General features: G+C 32.6%; 1 protein-coding gene across 1 annotated transcript; it reads left to right on the top strand.

Annotated features, from left to right (window-relative positions):
• The first annotated feature begins 4,338 nt into the window (after window positions 1–4,338).
• On the top strand, window positions 4,339–18,708 carry LOC147072917 (uncharacterized). The gene is made up of 5 exons (XM_085945892.1): window positions 4,339–5,159; window positions 10,095–10,522; window positions 13,898–13,911; window positions 16,019–16,482; window positions 18,126–18,708. The coding sequence occupies exons 1-5, from the start codon at window positions 4,377–4,379 to the stop codon at window positions 18,570–18,572; spliced, it is 2,136 nt and encodes a 711-aa protein (XP_085802018.1). The 5' UTR covers window positions 4,339–4,376; the 3' UTR covers window positions 18,573–18,708.
• Window positions 18,709–18,760: the final 52 nt, after the last annotated feature.

Below are 18,760 nucleotides of genomic sequence, written 5' to 3'. Positions count from 1 at the left end.
ATAAATATAAAAAATATTAAAACGATGAATTAGTCAAAAATCTAAACGTTAAAAAATTGAAAACTTACTTACTTAACTAAATTTTAATAATAAATATGACCATAAATATAATGTAATAATATCGTTATTCGTGACATAAATATGTAACAAATTCACATTGTTTTTACAATTGTAAGTTAATCTTTGACTTTAAAAAAATATCCTTTTAATGTTTTCAGATACATATTTATTAATTAATATAGTTAAAATTGTAAATTATCAAAAAAAAATCTCAAATTGCAAGCTTCGTATTTTTCCGCTAGGTGCCTCCTACTGGTATAAGGATCCCCCTTAAGGTGGAGCCTTTACTGAGCCTTTTTTAAAGAGGCACCTAGCGGAAAAATACGAATCTTGCAGTTTGAGATTTTTTTTTGATAATTTACAATTTCAACCGTATTAATTAATAAATATATATCTGAAAACATTAAAAAGAAAAATATTTTTTATTTTAAGTCAAAGATAAACTTACAATTGTAAAAAATGTAATAAAATGTGAATTTGTTGAATCGGACCGCACCCTATTATTACATATATTTTATGGTCATATTTATTATTAAAATTTAGTTTATTAAGTTTTCTAAGTATCACCTAAGAGATTTTTGACTAATTCATAGTTTTAATATTTTTTATATGTATTTTAAAAAACATCGATTTTTATAAAAAATATAAATGTGTATAACTTGAAATCCTTTTTATTTATATCAAATTTTATTTATGTATGGTCCCAATATTGAAGCTTGATTTGATATAAATAAAAAGGATTTCAAGTTATACACATTTATATTTTTTATAAAAATCGATGTTTTTTAAAATAGACTTTAAAACTACGAATTATTCAAAAATCTCTTATGTGATGCTTAGAAAACTTTTAATAATAAATATGACCATAAAATATATGTAATAATAGGGTGCGGTCCAATTCAATAAATTCACATTTTATTACATTTTATAAAAACTTAATAAACTAAATTTTAATAATAAATATGACCAAAAATATAATGTAATAATAACGTTATTCGTGACATAAATATGCAACTAATTCACATTATTTTTACAATTGTAAGTTTATCTTTGACTTAAAAAAAAAACTTTTAAATGTTTTCAGATATATATTTATTAATAATTAATACAGTTAAAATTGTAAATAATTATCAAAAAAATGTCTCAAATTGCAACCTTCGTATTTTCCACTAGGTGCCTCTGCTGGTATTCTGCTGGTATAAGCATCGCCCTTAAAGCATTAACAGACGAAACCGGTATTGGTCAATTGTTAAAATTAAAAGTGGAAATATTTAAAAAAATAAATATATATAAGTATAAAATAGTTGAAGCAAGATTGAATTAATGTTAACAAGATAGATTGTATTGCGTTATTATTTATTTAATTACAATGACCTTTTCTACCAAGAATAGATTATAACTTTCAATAGAATTAATCACTACCTATTAATAAATTAATATACTTTCCCTATAAAATAATCATGCAGTATAAAAAAATTAGTTTCATGAATAAACAAAACAGCGATAAATAGAACTATGATCTTATAGGAAAAATATAACATTTAATATTGAAATTGTCGTATTCTCGTAATCTGTTGTATAGATTTTTAAGAACAGGTTTTAAAAATATCAAATTATATGTCTGCATTACTAATCGCTGGAAAGCCTCAATTAAACGGGGCTCAACTCGGTGTTGCCGTCAAGCTTAGGTATATCTCGTCTTAATCAATCTAATATGTTCAAAATGATTGGGTGACAAGGTGTAACGAAATAATGACTTTAATAATTCTGTAGAGATAAAAAATGGAAATTTAGCAATTTGAATATGTATTGTAATCTATCAATAAACTTAGCATCATATTAATATTATTTATTTATCTATCTAGATATCTAGTCTTTTTTCAGCAATCATGAATCTTGAATCATGAATATCAAAATCGAGCAGATAAAGTGAGAGTAAACGACGAACGGCTAACATGCAGTGATTATATATATATTTAATATTTATATACAGTCGAACTTGGTTATTACGAGGAATATGGGACCAGCTGAATTTGCTTCTTATAAGCATGTACTCGTTATATCAGGGGGGGGCAAACTGTGGCCCGCCGGGTATTTTTTTGCGGCCCGCCATCATTAATTGTACTTCTGATTACGAATAACTTTTTTATAATTTTTTAAGAAATATTGACAATAAATTAAAATTTTAAGAATTTGTTGTTTCGTAAATGTGTTATCTCAGTAGGTACGTCTTCCTTGCGTCTCGTCTCACACTATGTAACCAATATTTTCGACGTTGAACATCGTGACATATTTAAATACTTTTAACTCCGCGTTGCAAGGAAAAAAAATATATGCCCATGATATTGTAAAAAGTTTGATTGGATTTCAATTAAAACTCAAGTTAATCCTTCGACAAATATCGAATAACAACGTGGACCACTTTCCAACTTTGAAGTTGCTGAATATACCAGAATATAAATTTGAATAATATGGTAAAATTATTAAAGCTCTGAATGACGATTTTTCACAAAGATTTGGTGACTTCCAAAAAATTGAGACAAGTTTAGCAATAGTACGCAATCCATTTTCAATAGATATTGATAGTGTACCGCATGGCCCCCACAAGGGGGGAGCTGACAGGGCTCTAGCCTAGGGGCCCGGGCTCAGGGGGGGCCCAGCGTGACGGGTCGACCAGATAAATGAGATAAACACACATCTTAATTTTGCTCTAATAGCAAAAAAAAGTCGCCTGCGGCGCTAGCTTACTTCGAACTTATTACCATTTTAAAACATATAGTTGTTGGGACGTGTTGAGAAATACTGTGTTAAAAAATCGCTAAATTACACTGAATTTTATTTGACCTCGAAAACCATTTGAAAAACAATACTGGAGAGCGTCAGACTGCCTTTAACCATAGCGATAGGTAGGGGGCCCGCCCAAGACCCTGGCTTCGGGGCCCGCGTCAAGATGTGGAGGGCATGGTGTACCGACAGAGCTACAACTTAAGATTATTGATCTGCAGTGTGACACTGTTTTAAGAGAATTGCATCGTCGTGAAGAAATCTCCAAATTTTACAAGGCCCTTAATTCAGACAAATTCGACCAACTTAAAGATTATGCAAGAAAAATGTTCGTTATTTTTGGATCAACCTATATATGTGAACAACCATTTTCGATCATGAACCTCAATAAAAATTCTTTACGATCAAATATCTCCGATGCCCATTTACAAGCCGTTTTGAGAATATCAACTACAAAATTAACACCTGAATTTAAAAAATGTTAAAAAAAAAACAGTTTCGTTCTTCTAATTAATTTTTTTGTAATGTTTATTTTTCGTGATAATAAATAGTGTATATCTAAAAATGGTATTTTACTTGCGGCCCGCCACTCATTTTGAATTCTTGAATTTGGCCCTCCATCCAAAAAATTTTCCTCCCCCTGCGTTATATAGTTATATTTTTCGCGCCACGTTCTATTTAAGAGCACGGAACATAAGACATCTGAAAACCATTGCAAAAATCCCCGAAACGAGCATGGGATTCATAAACTACAAAAGAAGTTGTTTCTTGTAACGAAGTGCTGAACCGCCGGCGCTGGTAGGTACCTTCTGACTTCACAAAGCTTCGATTCTTTACATGCAATTTCAACCATATGCGTGGATACTTTTTCAATGTTGTCGGCGAAAACACCAATTAGGTACTTAGACACTTAACTATTGTCATAAACGTAATCCGATCCCGGCGGCATCGGTCTACTTAACTGCCCGGTCGGATTTTAGTGCTTAGGGTCGAAAATGTTGTAAACCATCGACCCGCGAAGTAGCTCGTTATAAAAGTGAATAAATGTATGGAGAAAATCATAAACTAAAATGTCAACGAATGTTTCCTCATTACATCCGAGATCTCGCTATTTCCGTGATCGTAATAACCAACGACTGTATATTTCGTTCATAGTTAGTATTTAATTAAAAAATTGATACGGTAAAAATGAATATTGTTTTATTTTTCCCCTGGCTGTTCTGTTTCTGTCTGTCTCACCGTTCTGTTTTATCATGTTCTGTTTATTCATGCTCTGTTATATCATGTTCTGTTTTGTCCGGTTACCAAAAAAATTATGCAACTACTGGTGTGACTTCTATATAATTCTGGCTGACATGTCGTCCCGTAGAAACTAAAAATTTCCACAGCTTTTACTAAACATACATTTTTTACTCTGAAGTTGATTTACTCAACTTGGTTACCAATTCACTTGCATTAGTTCAATCCTCAGCACTTTAATCATTATTAGTGTTTCAGCTCTCTGTTCAGTAAAGAATTTCATCGAAATCACCATGGAGATGGAGTCTAATAATCAAGATGGCGTCCACTTTACTTCTGTTATAAATGATATAATTAAGAAAGAGAAGATAAGATGTGGGAAGGTAGAGACAATAAATGATTCAGGGAAAGGCGAAAACTACATGGGAGAAATGAAAAGAATTAAAATATCCGGAAAAGATCAGAATAATAAAGACGTTGAATTACGTCTTATTTGTAAGATAGCTCCGGATAAAGAAAGTAGAAGTGTGGTTCGCGTTGATATCTTCTATACAAAAGAAGTGTACTTCTATAAAAACATAATGCCGGCTCTTGATAATCTTCAAAAACAATATAAGTTCACAACCGATGAACAATTCAATTTCATCAAATCCTTCGCAAGCAGCAATGAGTATTTGAAAGAGTATATCATACTGGAAGACATCGGTATTCAGGGATACAAGATGTCCAGCAGACACGTCTCGATGGATATTGACCATGTAACATTGGTTATGAAAGATCTGGGAATATACCACGCTTTGTGCTTTGCTCTCAAGGAGTACAATGAAAAGGAGTTCATGCTATTCGCGGAAAGTATCAGTATTGACGAAATGAGTGGCATGGAGATATATGTAAATGCCGAAGCGGACAGAGCGATATCTGTTTTGGAAGATGAAAATCTTAAGGAAAAGCTGCGACGATTCAAGAAGAAGGCGTTTGCAGAGTTGTTAAGATGCATGTCTCCTGATGTCAGCGCACCGTACAACGTGTTATGCCATGGAGATTGCTGGAACAACAATTTCCTTTTCAAATACGAGGTAAGATGTTTTACAATACATTATATTATACCACCACGTTTGTTCCCGGGAAGATCGTATATCGATGGCCTAATGTTAATATTCCTTTATTAATAGACTTTTTACAAATTGTGCAGGAAGCTAAAAAACTAAATATTTAATATCTCGTGTGTGACTGTTAATAGCACACACATTTTATAACTACATAGCATGCCAATAGCCCATAACGTAAAAAGTGGTAAAGCAAAGCACATAACGCCTAATATAATGATAACATCCAATAAAATGTGATATATCGTCGTCGCGCTTACAAAATCCGCTATGTAATAAAACACAACTTTTCAGGAGAAGGAAAAAACTGATTTACTCAACAATGCCTCACGTTTTTTACAAAGCAAATAAACTGAAAATTAGATAATTACTTCGGATTCAGTATAAATGATATTTTATAATACAATATTTAACACTTTAGTCGTGATAATTTTTTTTGTGGGTAAAAGGCACATAGCTTGTTTTATGTGGGTCTTTAAATTCGTTTTGTGGTTGAGGCAGCACATAGCGGATTTAAATTAACGCGTATTTTAGACAAAGCGGATTTTGCCACAGGTAAAAAATGATAATTGCATAATTTAATGATATTAATTCTATGTGTAAAACATCTTTAACCAAGCCAATAGTCTGTATCGAACAAAACTTTATCTTCCCAGCCAAAATTTGACACATAAATAAGTAATAATTATCGAGTGAAGGGGAAATAAAAATATCCAGAGTAAGATGGATAAATAATTAAACAATTTTATTATAGCACATCAAGAAAGTTACATTAGATTATAAATAATAAACAGTTGTATCACCTATCTACTTACTGGGCTTTTAAAATTAATACTCTTCTTTAAGTAAACACAAAGGATTGTGCAATGTAATGTAATTTTACACTTTTTTATTGTTTAAATATTATTTGTAGACAAACTTAAATAATCCGCTATTTGCACTAGCGCTGATAGTAAAAGGCGCATTCTGAAGCAAAGGTCAGTGCAAAATCCGTCATGTGTCATTAACAGGCGCAATTTATAGTAACTTTTTTTTAGTTTAAAATGCGATATGTGACCGGAATATTCATAGCGTATTTTGCAAGCCATTTTTAAGTGAAAATACATAGCTTATTTTGCATTTTTTCTAAACTAGCGTTGATATTAGAAAACGGGTTTTACAGGCCCGTCCGTCGCGTCTCATTCTATCACATAATTCACATACCGTAAAAATGTAAAAACGCAAAAAAAATGTTTGTCGGATTTTGCAGGCGCAACGACGATATATATGAATATGTGTATTAAATAAGGCTAAGTACCAAAAAGTAGTATTGCCTGTAGTTACAAAATACCGAGTCATTGCAGTAAAATTTCATGAAGTAGACCTTTTGAAAAATGTAGTTTTACAGTGTGAAGCAATCACGGCAGCTTCTATAATTTTAGGTATTAAGAACTCGCAAGTGTCAACACACCATCGTCAGCTATTTTATATTAAATGCCGTTGACCACTGCAGTGCTACTTACACCATTATAAATAAAACACGCCAACGGACTTATAACGTCGACAGGTTTAATTATTTTGCTGTATTTTTTTTGACTTGCTTGAGGCAGTTAGACTATAGTTGAAGTTATTGGCGTTGGTATGTAGAACATTTTTCTATAAAAATGTCAGTTTTTATTATTTTGGTACTTAGCGCCTTAATTAATACACGTATTCATATTTATAAAGATAAACTTCCAAATTTGTTATATTACTTACTGTTCTACCTTTTAAATAATTCGAAAGTGACATTTTGAAGCTGAGTTCAACACATGTCATGCAACACGCTTGACAGCTTAGAGGCAAGATACAGGCTATTACAGGTTTAATCCTGCAATGTTCAGATACGGGAAATTACTAAAATGGTTGTATCATTTTTGTTAAAATAACTACTTCTTCTTCTTATTGTGCCATCCCTCAGCGGAGATCGGCCACCATCAAGGCGATCTTATCTTTGTCGTCTACTACCTGGAACAGTTCGGTGGAGCTGCACTCGTACCAATCACGGAGGTTCTTAAGCCACGAAATGCGGCGCCGTCCTCTGCTACGCTTCCCATTGAGCTTTCCTCGAATGACAAGTTGGGGAATGCTGTAGTTTTGTCCTCTCATAATGTGGCCGAGGTACTGTAGTTTCCTGGTTTTGATACTACGTAGAACTTCTCGGTCCTTCCCCATTTGATTGAGAACTTCAACATTTGTCACCCGCTCAGTCCAAGGAATTTTGAGGATGCGTCTATGCAGCCACATCTCGAAAGCTTCAAGTCTCCGTAAATAACTACAGATACGGGAATTTCGCAGTCGACAGGCAGTATTTTTGTTGTTTTTAATACGTCAAAAAGTTATTTTCATCATCTAGGTCAGATACGAGGTATTAACAATAGACCATCGATACGGCCGTTCACACAGTAGAGATTGCATTGATAGATTTTTGTTTTTATGAGAAATGCATGTTAGCCACTCGATTTTTAAAGTTCATACTCTGGGTCCAAACACACGTTGAATTTATCAGACTCTTATAATTACCACTCGGCCATCGTGGGAGTGCAGGGTTATATTATGTAAAATGTACACATTACATTTTGTCATAGCACAGTTTACTCGGAGCTGTCTTAAGGTGATGCCTTTACTGAGCCTTTTTTATAATCTTATTTAGGTATGGTCCCAATATTGAAGCTCGATTTGATATAAATAAAAAGGATATCAAGTTATATACATTTATATTTTTTGTTTTTGATGTGCGATGTTTTTTAAAATGAAAATAAAAAATATTAAATCTATGAATTAGTCAAAAATCTCTACTCTTCAAAATAGAAAACTTAATAAACTAAATTTAATAATATATATGACTATAAAATAATATGTAATAATAACGTGACACCCTGCACCAAATTCACATTTTATACCATTTTTCGTAAATTGTAGGTTTATCTTAAAATAAAAAATATTTTCTTTTTAATGTTTTCAGATACATATTTATTAACTAATACAGTTGAAATTGTAAATTATCAAAAAAATGTCTCAAATTGCAAGCTTCGTATTTTTCCGCTAGGTGCCTCTTTAAAAAAGGCTCAGTAAAGGCTTCACCTTAACGGAAAGAGATGGCCGTATAGCATTGAGATGAAAAAATAAGTACATTGTTTGTGGAGCATTGCAGACAACAATTTTATTAGATTCAATATGAACATTAATTTGATATTGATTGGTATCAAATATCTAATAACGCTGTCATTATTATCAGATATTCAATTGATACGACTTGATACTCACAAGCACCTACCAGAATTTTAAATAGATATGTACAATATCATTGTATTTCTAATTTACTTACGTACCTATTTTCTTCTGTCTTTCCGTTGTATTCCGTAGTTTATGTCATGTATTTTTTAAGTGTTTTATTTAGACATCAATTTGATCTCAATACTATACACCCATCTACTTCCGATACAACATCTCACGGATAACTGTGATACGGTCAACTGTATACGTATACATTTCTTGACATAGGAAGCTTAATCGTACGTAACATTCGGCGCTCAAAATTGGCTGTTTCGTAAGTGGCGACATCACTAAATAGTGGCATAATTGAGATACTCAAGTGATAGCTGTTATGCTTAGTCCAGAACAAGATACATACTATGTCTGCATACAGATTATATAACATTTTGTAAACTTTTTCCGCTATACAAATGTACGTGCACTGCCATTTGTTAGAAAGATTTGAAACTCAATGCACGTTTGTATCTGCGTATATTGCTATTAAATTGAATGTAGTTTGAAAATTCTACATCGTACAAATTTGCACCCTGATGAATCAAAACAACATTTCACAAGACCATGCATAACTACTTCTGACGAAACAGTAATTTTAATAGTTTCCATCCGCAGTGATACAAAAAAAAATGGCCAATTGTATAATAGTTTTTATACAATGTTAATTTGTTTACAGATAGATGTATCTAGGTTTGGACTAGGCTAATGTCTATAGTGTAGTATTTCTTTTGAATACCAAACAGAAATTTTATTTTATCTACTTAATTATGTGTGTAATAAATATACTTGATCATTTTGACAGATGCTATACATTATGAGTTTACCAAGTTTGCCACCATTTGGTGACAGCACCACTAATGTTAATTTAACAGTGACATCTCTGTATCTGTCCCTAAATGTGTAAGTATATAGAAACCTTTTCTCTCCTCCAGTTTCTTTCCACTTCTAAACAAATAGCCACTGAACCAATGATTTCAATTTACTGAAGAGGTTTGGTGCATTTATTCAAATAATAAAATACCCCACAGACGGTTCATTTAATAATATCCAGATTTTAAATTAATATAATTACAAGATAAAAAGAACTTTTTATATACAACGTTTATAAATTTTCTGTTGAATTATTATGCTCAATATGCTCAAACTTGTACTTGATATGAAGTAAAGAAAAAACAAACAAATATAGAATACTTAAATGTCATTTTGATTTCCATAGTAACGCACGTATATATTAATAATTTAGTTGCTAGGACCACCTACTTAGCAACCGATAATAGTGGATTGGATTACGGATTTCTTCCGAAATAACTTTTCATACAAAACAGAATTAACTGAAAATGAATCCAATTCTACTTAAAGATGGCTAAAAGTATTATAAGAATGCATTGGCATCGTGTTCTGATATATTCTAAAAGTTTCAAATGTCTAACTAGTCGGGAAGTTAGTTAAAAATCGATTGCAAGATTTGTACCGGACAAACAACCACCGGACAAATAAGAATACGAGCTAATAAAAACGTTGTAAAAAATGGACATGCTTACCATAAATTTTGAATTGTAACCTACATTGTATATGAACAACATGTACTTACTTTCTTTTTCAAATATTTTTTTTTAGGAGGGCAAACCGACAGATGTACAATTCTTGGATTGGCAAATGATGAAATACGCATCCCCGGTGCTTGACATACTTTATCTGATGTTCACAAGTACCGACGAACACTTCCGTAGGGAACACTACACTGACGCACTGGACACGTACTACGCGAGTTTAAAGTTGAATCTGACGAAACTGAATTTGGACGTGGACACCTGTTATCCTGAGAAGGTTTTCAAAAAGCAAATGGACGATTATTTACCATACGGTCTGCTGATGGCACTTATGACGGCCGCTCTGTTTCTGAGGGAGGCGGGCGATTCCACCAGCATTAAGGAGTTGGCTGAGACGGCCGGTGCAGTCGAAATCAAGAATGAAAACTCTAAATCGAATTACCAGAAGAGGATGCGAGGAATTGTGAAGGATCTTGCAGATTGGGGCGCGATTTAAAAATAAATATGTATTTGTTTATATAACCTGAAGTCACACTATGCCTACATGATCGCCGTTCAGGCAAAAGCACCATTAGCAGAAATGGCTGGCGGTTTTGAGTTAAATAATTGCATATTTAAGAGTGGTGTAGTGGGACCGAAGTGGCTTTCCAAATAGTTGTAATCAATATTATGTAACAAACAATAATGTTGAATCATTTTGTGAATATAGAGCATTGTGGCGTTGTTATTTTTAATTTGGGAAACACATCAAGAACTTATATTTTATAATAATTATCGTATTAAGTATGTTCATATCCAAAGAAGTGGGGGTAAAAATGCGAAAAAAGCGATAGACAATCCAATTATCGGTGATTATGGAAAAAAAAATGAAGCGCTTTATCCAATTTGGTCAATCACAACCATCTTACGTTGATGATACACTGACCACACGGCTAACTTCTGAGTGACATTGTTTATGATGAACATAATACAACATTTTACTATGGGGGGTATTTAATCGTATACCTAGCTATTCTTTAAATAGGGGTCAAGGTAACTAAATGAATTAAAACCAAAAATGTTGAAGAACACTTCTTCAGTCAGATGGAACCACAGCATATATATATGAAAGTGAAGCAAAATAATTACAAGATAAAAAGAACTTTTATATACAACGTTTTAAAATTTTCTGTTGAATTATTGTGCTCAATATGCTCAAACTTGTACTTGATATGAAGTAAAGAAAAAACAAACAAACAAACAAATATAGAATACTGAAATGTCATTTTGATTTCCATAGTAACGCACGTATAATATATTGATAATTTAGTTGCTAGGACCACCCCCTTAGCAACCAATAATAGTCTTTTACTTTTTATGGATTTTTCTGAAATAACTTTCCATACAAAACAGAATTAACTGAAAATGAATTCAATTCTGCTTAAAAATGGCTAAAAGTATTAAAAGAATGCATTGGCATCGTGTTCTGATATATTCTAAAAGTTTCAAATGTCTAGCTAGTCGGGAAGTTAGTTAAAAATCGATTGCAAGATTTGTACTGGACAAACAAGAATACGAGCTAATAAAAACGTTGTAAAAAGGTCCTACAGCTCTATTCCAACAACGTTAACAGCATAACACCGTATAGTTATATTTCTGAATCGTAGATAACTCAAATGTGTTACGGATGTATTTTGTTTGTAAAACAGTTATCTAAAATAACTGGTAGTCACGCTTCACCCTTTTGTGAAAAGTCCTTCGTGCGAAGTTGCTTTCGTTAATGTTGCCGCGCATGCTGTCAGTTTAAAATTGTGCAAAACTTTACCTATAAAATAGTATAAAATTTATGGATGAAGACGTAGAGATTGATGCTATGCCACGGTTTAATATTACTATCATAATTTTTGGCTTTGTCAAATGAATATTTTACATAATAATGACAATTAACTTATAAATATAATATACTTATAAGGCAACAACTATAATTTGAACCGTTAGTGTCACAATGGGAGTATTACGAGATATTAGTTTTCCAAATTGATGTACCTTAAGTTATAGTTACTGGTTTATATCTAATGAACACCCCTGCCAGACCTGCTTGGACTGCATCATAGCATTTTATCATTATTATTAATGATTTTGGAATTAAATGTTACGTTGGAATAGAGCTGAAGGTCTAATCATTTTCATACAAACTCTCAGAAGCGGTGAAGGCAGTGGCGAATGATGGAGATGGGCTGTGGAGATTTGATATAAATATCAACCACTACACTTTGTCAATCATACTTATTTGTTTTCATTGAACTAAGAATACAATTTGCAGATGGTGTTAATTAGTTTTTAAAATACAATTAAACAATGCCGGAACCAAACTATACGTAATAGATCGAAAATATTCATCTAAATCTATCTATAAAATATCTAAAGTTATGTATGATTTAATGGCATAATTTTAGATATTTTATTGAAAGACGAATATTTTTACCATGTCCAATCCTAATACGATCATATGGGCCTCCACAGAGTAGAGGTTTTGTATTAAAAGATTTTGTTTTTACGAGAAATGGATGTTATCCACTTGCTCAACCTATTAGGTCCATACTCTGACTCATACACAAATAATTCAAAAACAATATGTGTATTTGCCAGATCCAGGATTCGAACCTGACCACGCGGCCATCGTGGGATGGTTTGCTTTAGGCAGGTTTTAGTTGAATTTTAAAAACTCACCAATACCATCTGAAATTTGTATTCTTGCAAACAAATAAGTATGGCTGACAAAGCTTAGTGTACATAATTTACGTCTGATCTCCACAGCCTACTTCCACCCTTCACCACTGGGTGAAGGTAGTCATTGTTTATTACATAGAAAAATAGTGCTTATGAAAACTGGAACATGATAGGGAAACCACAGAAGGCTCCACCAAGAAGAAGATTCGACATCTATGCATTATGCTTAGCCACCAATTTTATTTTTTAATCAATATAAGATTTATCATAATAGCAACACTACTTATATCTTTTTATTAATACAAGACTATGTATAGATTATAGTTAATATGTTGCCATGTTAATTGAATAATTAATATATTATTATGAAAATAAAATGTAATACAGTCATAATGATCTAAATTTATTTCTCTACCAAAGCACACATTCCAAGAATATCTTTTTTATTAATGGTACAACAGCCCGATGTGGGCCCCAGCCATCTCCAACATTGATATCCGCCATTTCCTTTCCGTTAGCCTAACGCCAGTTAGATACACCGAGAATCTGGAGGCCCTTTTCTCCCACTCTGTCTAGCCAAGAAAAACCAAACGCCTCATTTTTTCCATAAATTGAATTTCAAAATGTCCGTTGTAGTGAAATTCTGTATTACGAGTGTCCGTAATCAATATCAAATTTAATGCCAATACTGTGAATAGAATTTTTTTCTATGAATACCAATGCAACTTTACTGTATTGAAAACATTCTGGAGTTGCCACACAAATAGTTAGAGGTCATCCATAGACTGAAACCGTATGCGGTTTAGAACCGTGTGCCATAACGTATGATTTCTGTTCATGAATATATAATTTCACTAAGTTTGTAAGTGTTAGACCCTTGTCCCATACCGCAACTGAAATCTGACGGAACTGGTTGGAGACGGAACTCATAAACTGACCGATGTGATGCTTTGCACACGGCGGTACTGAAACCGACTTGAAATAATAATCACATAACCTCAAACTGTCAAACTGGACCATCAGCTGTTTTGTACAAAAACCGACAAAACGCACGCTGCTGCGTTTACTCGAATACAATTAGGTTATTTCAATTTTGCCTATCTTGTACTTTTGACGTCTTGGGTTATTAATGGTTTTTATAGCATGACACTTGTTACGCAGTACTACCAATTTTGGTAAGAAAATATGATTTTTCACCGAATGTACTGAAATTGGTACCACTGTTTTACGGTGACTGGAAACTTGAGAGATCGCGCGACTAGCATGTCGCGTCTCATCGCGACCGTTTTGAAGCTGAGAGATTCCAGTCTCGCCGTCAGCGAGGCGCCATTGAAATATTAGGTAGCTAGATACTGGTTGGAATTTTAGTTTCAGTTCCGTCGGACTTCAGTTGCTCCGTGGGAGGAAGGCCTTAGTGTATGGTATAAACGGATATGATCGGATGCTTATAATATACTTTGTGAAAATATATTTCCATGAACAGAAATCAAAAGTTTTATAATGGCACACAATTCTAAGCCACATACGGTTGCAGTCTATGGATGGCCTCTTAATATTATTCCCTTTTTGATTTACCCTGCTTTTTGCATATATTTTTATATTATCTAGTTTCTCTTCAATTGTCATTATTATAGTGTAAAAAACAATAATCCAATTAATATTATGTTCATGTATGATTATTTTAAATTAGGAACATTAAAATATTCTGAAGTAACTGTCACTTTTGCAAAATACCTAGTCATATTTTGGAGAACACTAAAATTTTAAATTCGATCTTGTTTCAATTATTTTTTATATTTAACATTTATTTTTATATGTACTTAAATGTATTTTAATAAAAGGTATTTGACAGTATGTAAATTGAAATATGTATCACCGAGAGTGTAGTGAAGTTAAAATTGACATCATGCAGACAATGAACATATGAGTTTAAATCCCACATGGTCCAGAATTGGTAAATGTGCCGCAGATGCCGTTATAAGATTTTATAACTTTCTTTTTAGACCAAACCAAACCTAACCTAACCTACCCCAACCCAACATTACCTAATATAATCACAGTTTGTGATAATGATGCATCAAAATGTATGAAAATTTCAAATTTCAAATTAATCTAATATTATTAATTACAATTAATAATGTGACCATGCCTAAAATAAAATTTGGTATAAATAAAAAAGATTTCAAGTTATACACATTTATATTTTCGTTTATATTATTATAAATCGATGTTTTTTAAAATATATATAAAAAATATTAAAACGATGAATTAGTCAAAAATCTATACCACATAAAATCTAAAATTTAATAAACTAAATTTTAATAATAAATATGGCCATAAAATATAATGTAATAATAAGATTTGACCGTGCAACGAATTCACATTTTATTACATTTTTTTACAATTGCCAGTTTATCTTTAAATTTAAAAAAAAATAAAAAATCTTTTTAGTGTTTTTAGATACATATTTATTAATTACTACAGTTGAAATTGTAAATTATCAAAAAAAATCTCAAATTGCTAGCTTCGTATTTTTCCGTTAGGTGCCTCTTTTCGCCTCTGATAGTATAAGCATCCCCCTTAAACGAATTCTCTGATTTTCAGTTGACAAGCTTAATAATTATTGAGTGTCGATTTCTCAAGTTTTAAATTATGAGTTCAAATCCACGATGTTTTGAAAAACTGCAGTGTTATATAAATACACATTTTCTTATTCTTCTTGTGCCATATAAAATAAATAAATGTAAAATATATGAAATTCCGTATGAAGAAGGTCCATAATATTCGAGAGTTTCATATTCAAATATAATAGTAGTTGGTGACACCCGTGAGAGTCACGGCCCATGGTTTGTGAACCTGTGTCTCAATGTAAAGGTATTGTAGTTAAATAAATTAATTCAAGACAAACGTTTCTACAGATTCATTGTGGAGTGATATTATTTTGAAAACATTGCATTAATAAAAATGGTGGGCAAGTCAGCCGAGTCAAGCGTCTTGATGAAAATTCAGTAAATATAATAGACAAAGTCATCAAAGAAGAGGGTTTTAAAAGTTTTACGAAAGAAATACTGCTCGGATCGGTAATTGGTGACCATTACATGGGAGTTATTTACCGAATTAGAGTGTTCGGTAAAAAAGAAAACGGTAAAAAGGATCAAATCAATTCTATACTGAAAAAATCACAAGACATACCGTGGCTTTCGCGCGCATGCCTAAGACTTTTTTTTATGAGAGAAAGATACTTTTATGAAACAATTTTGCCCGATTTAAATAACTTGTAAGAAAAATTAAAACACGATGCACGATTTAATTTTGTGAAATGTTTCAAAATAAATCACGCCAGTGAAGTGATCATTTTGGAAGACCTGTGCACGGATGGCTTTCGATTGGCTAGCAAAAATAAAATAATAGATTTGGAGCACACGAAAATTGCTGTTGAAAATTTAGCAGCGTTTCACGCACTTTCTTTTGCGCTTAAAAAGTATCACCCGGAGAAGTTACAAGAGTTTGTTAAGAATTTGGTAGGTGGTGAAGAATTTAACGGTGATTACGGGGCTTCTATGTGCGCGGAGACCGAACGGGCCATCGCTGCGATGGATGACGAGGTCTGCAAAGAAAAGCTCAGGAAATTTAAAGATGTTGCGTTTAGAATGATGGTGGAAAGCGCAAACGGGGCGATGACTGAACCCTACAATGTGATATGTCATGGAGACTTTTGGTCCAATAACCTCATGTTCAAATATCAAGTGAGTACTTAGTGATTGTTTTTTAAATACACGCAGGAGATGGTTCACTATATGATTTATAGATTACTTGCAGAAACACCTGTGGATGCAAGGTTTACCGCATGTCGTATGGATATGATACTCATTTGAGAGCTATGAATAGGTTACTAATTTTTTTATTCAGGATTTTGAATGAGACTCTTTATTATAGAAAATACATCATTTTTAAAAACCTATAGTAGTTATTAGTAATAATTTGGATAGAGGAATCGATAGGTCAAAAGATAAGAGCACTCACTCGGATTGTGAGAGATGTGAATATGAATTTTATCCGTCAAACTTTTTTTCTAAGATTTTTTCAAAATTATGGAGTAGGTTCGCAAAAAAGGTAAATAATTAACCCAATGCTTACGGGCCCTTTTAATTAATTTTGTAATTAACGTGTTAATTTGCATTTGAAAAGCAATTAGCAAAAACACAATTTTGTGCGGCCCGTAAGCATTGGGTTAAATGATTTCATACTACCACTGCTCATATCGATTATTTAATAATAGTGATGCGAATGTTGAATACATTAATCCAGTGTCTCCCAACCGCAGCGGCGAAGGGTGGAGGTAGGCTGTTAAGATTCGACATAATTGGTACACACTAAGCTTTGTCAGTCATACGTATTTGTTTTCATTGAACTAAGACTACAATGTATGAAGCGCCTAGTTTCAAAAGCCGCTAAAATGGTTGGGTGTGCTTTTCAAATATCGCTAAAATGGAAAGCCAAAATACTCTTTAGAATGTAACAAATTAAAAAATAAATACATAAAGTTTACAGATTTAATAGATATGATTTTTTCTCATTTTTTCAAAACTACCTAAAATCGTATTTTTCATTTTTTTCAGAACTACTTAAAATCGTTTTAGTGGCTTTTGAAACTAGGCGCTTCATATTATAGATAGTGTTTGTTAGTTTTTAAAATACAATTAAAGCCTGCCTTATCCAAGCCATAGTAGATAATGGTAAAAAAAAATTCATTATCTAATCGTAAAATTAGGAAAACAAATACGTTTGACTGAAAAAGTTTAGTGTGCACTATATATTTATGTCGATCTTAACAGCCTACCTCAAACCGTTCACCACGGGCATCTGATGACGAATGTTGAAGAAACAATGCAAGAATAATATTATTTTTCCCTTTCACATGAGACATCAATTACTAAATGTCATGTTGTTAGTGTCTTAAACTAATAATTTGTTATTAGAGGAGTGTAGAGGAAGGACAGATTCTTCTGGCATTGTGGCCATGACTAAATCACTTTGGAATGGTGTTAGTGTAATTAGAAAGTAACGAACCAACACCTAAATGAGTCACCTGTACTGCCACAAGAATCTGATACCATTCTACACAACATTATGTTTTTTAAATAAATACATAAAAATTCTAAATACCATTTAACTGGGGCGGAATTTTACTATTTTTCTTTTAACGTAAAGTTGGTAGCTTGAGGCCGACCATGGGAGATTTTTGTTTATCCATTTTTGAATCGGCTGTATCAGTATTTCATTATATGTCATTCTCTCTATCGCTGAAATTGCTGTACTGCGGTAAAATAAATTCGCTTCTAAAACAAATAATCTTTGTAAATTTTTATATCTCCCTTCTGTGTTACAGGATGGAAAACCGGTTGATTTACGGATGCTGGACTGGCAGATGATCAAGTATTCCTCGCCCATCACAGACCTTGCATATTTATTATTCACCAGCACCGATGGCGCTGCAAGAAGTCAGCATTTATCAGAGTTAACAGACATTTACTACGCCGCCCTCAAATCGAAATTAGCAAAAATGCAATGTGATGTGAATGAATTGTACCCGGAGAGTGTTTATAGGGAACATCTGACTCGGATTTTACCGTACGGGTTGTCTGTGGTACTGAAGAGTATGCGGTTGATTGTGGGTGAAAAATCTGATATTCTGAGTTCGCAAGACGTTCTGATAAAAATTTCATCAAAAAAGAATGAGACCTTCAAGCCATTTAAAAACCAGCTAACACAAATACGTTATGAAAAGCTGATGAGAGAAGTTGTAAATGACTTTGTAAGACTGGATTTGATTTAAGGATTTAAGTGATATAAACTTATAAATTTTAAGTCAGAGGTTGTCAAAGTGTTCACCTCGACGCCGTGGAGTACTGAGATTTATTCCTTAGGCCGTCGCAGCATATACGAAAAATTTTAATTATTATTTCAGGCAAAATTAAATGGGCGGTTACAAGTGATAGATTCGTATGCTTCGATGGCAGTTTT

This window comes from Rhyacophila brunnea, unplaced genomic scaffold (assembly GCF_057557595.1).
Source record: "Rhyacophila brunnea isolate RB1 unplaced genomic scaffold, BYU_Rbru_1.0 scaffold_19, whole genome shotgun sequence".
Lineage (NCBI taxonomy): Eukaryota > Metazoa > Arthropoda > Insecta > Trichoptera > Rhyacophilidae > Rhyacophila > Rhyacophila brunnea.
Note: the sequence above shows the minus strand (reverse complement) of the source record. Positions and strands in the feature narration are given on the sequence as shown.

Coding starts and splice junctions, on each gene's coding strand:
- LOC147072917 (XM_085945892.1), top strand. CDS start 4,377: ATGGAGATGGAGTCTAATAATCAAGATGGCGTCCACTTTACTTCTGTT. Junction 5,160..10,094: donor ATTTCCTTTTCAAATACGAG/GTAAGATGTTTT, acceptor ATTTTTTTTTAG/GAGGGCAAACCGACAGATGT. Junction 16,483..18,125: donor ACCTCATGTTCAAATATCAA/GTGAGTACTTAG, acceptor TCTGTGTTACAG/GATGGAAAACCGGTTGATTT.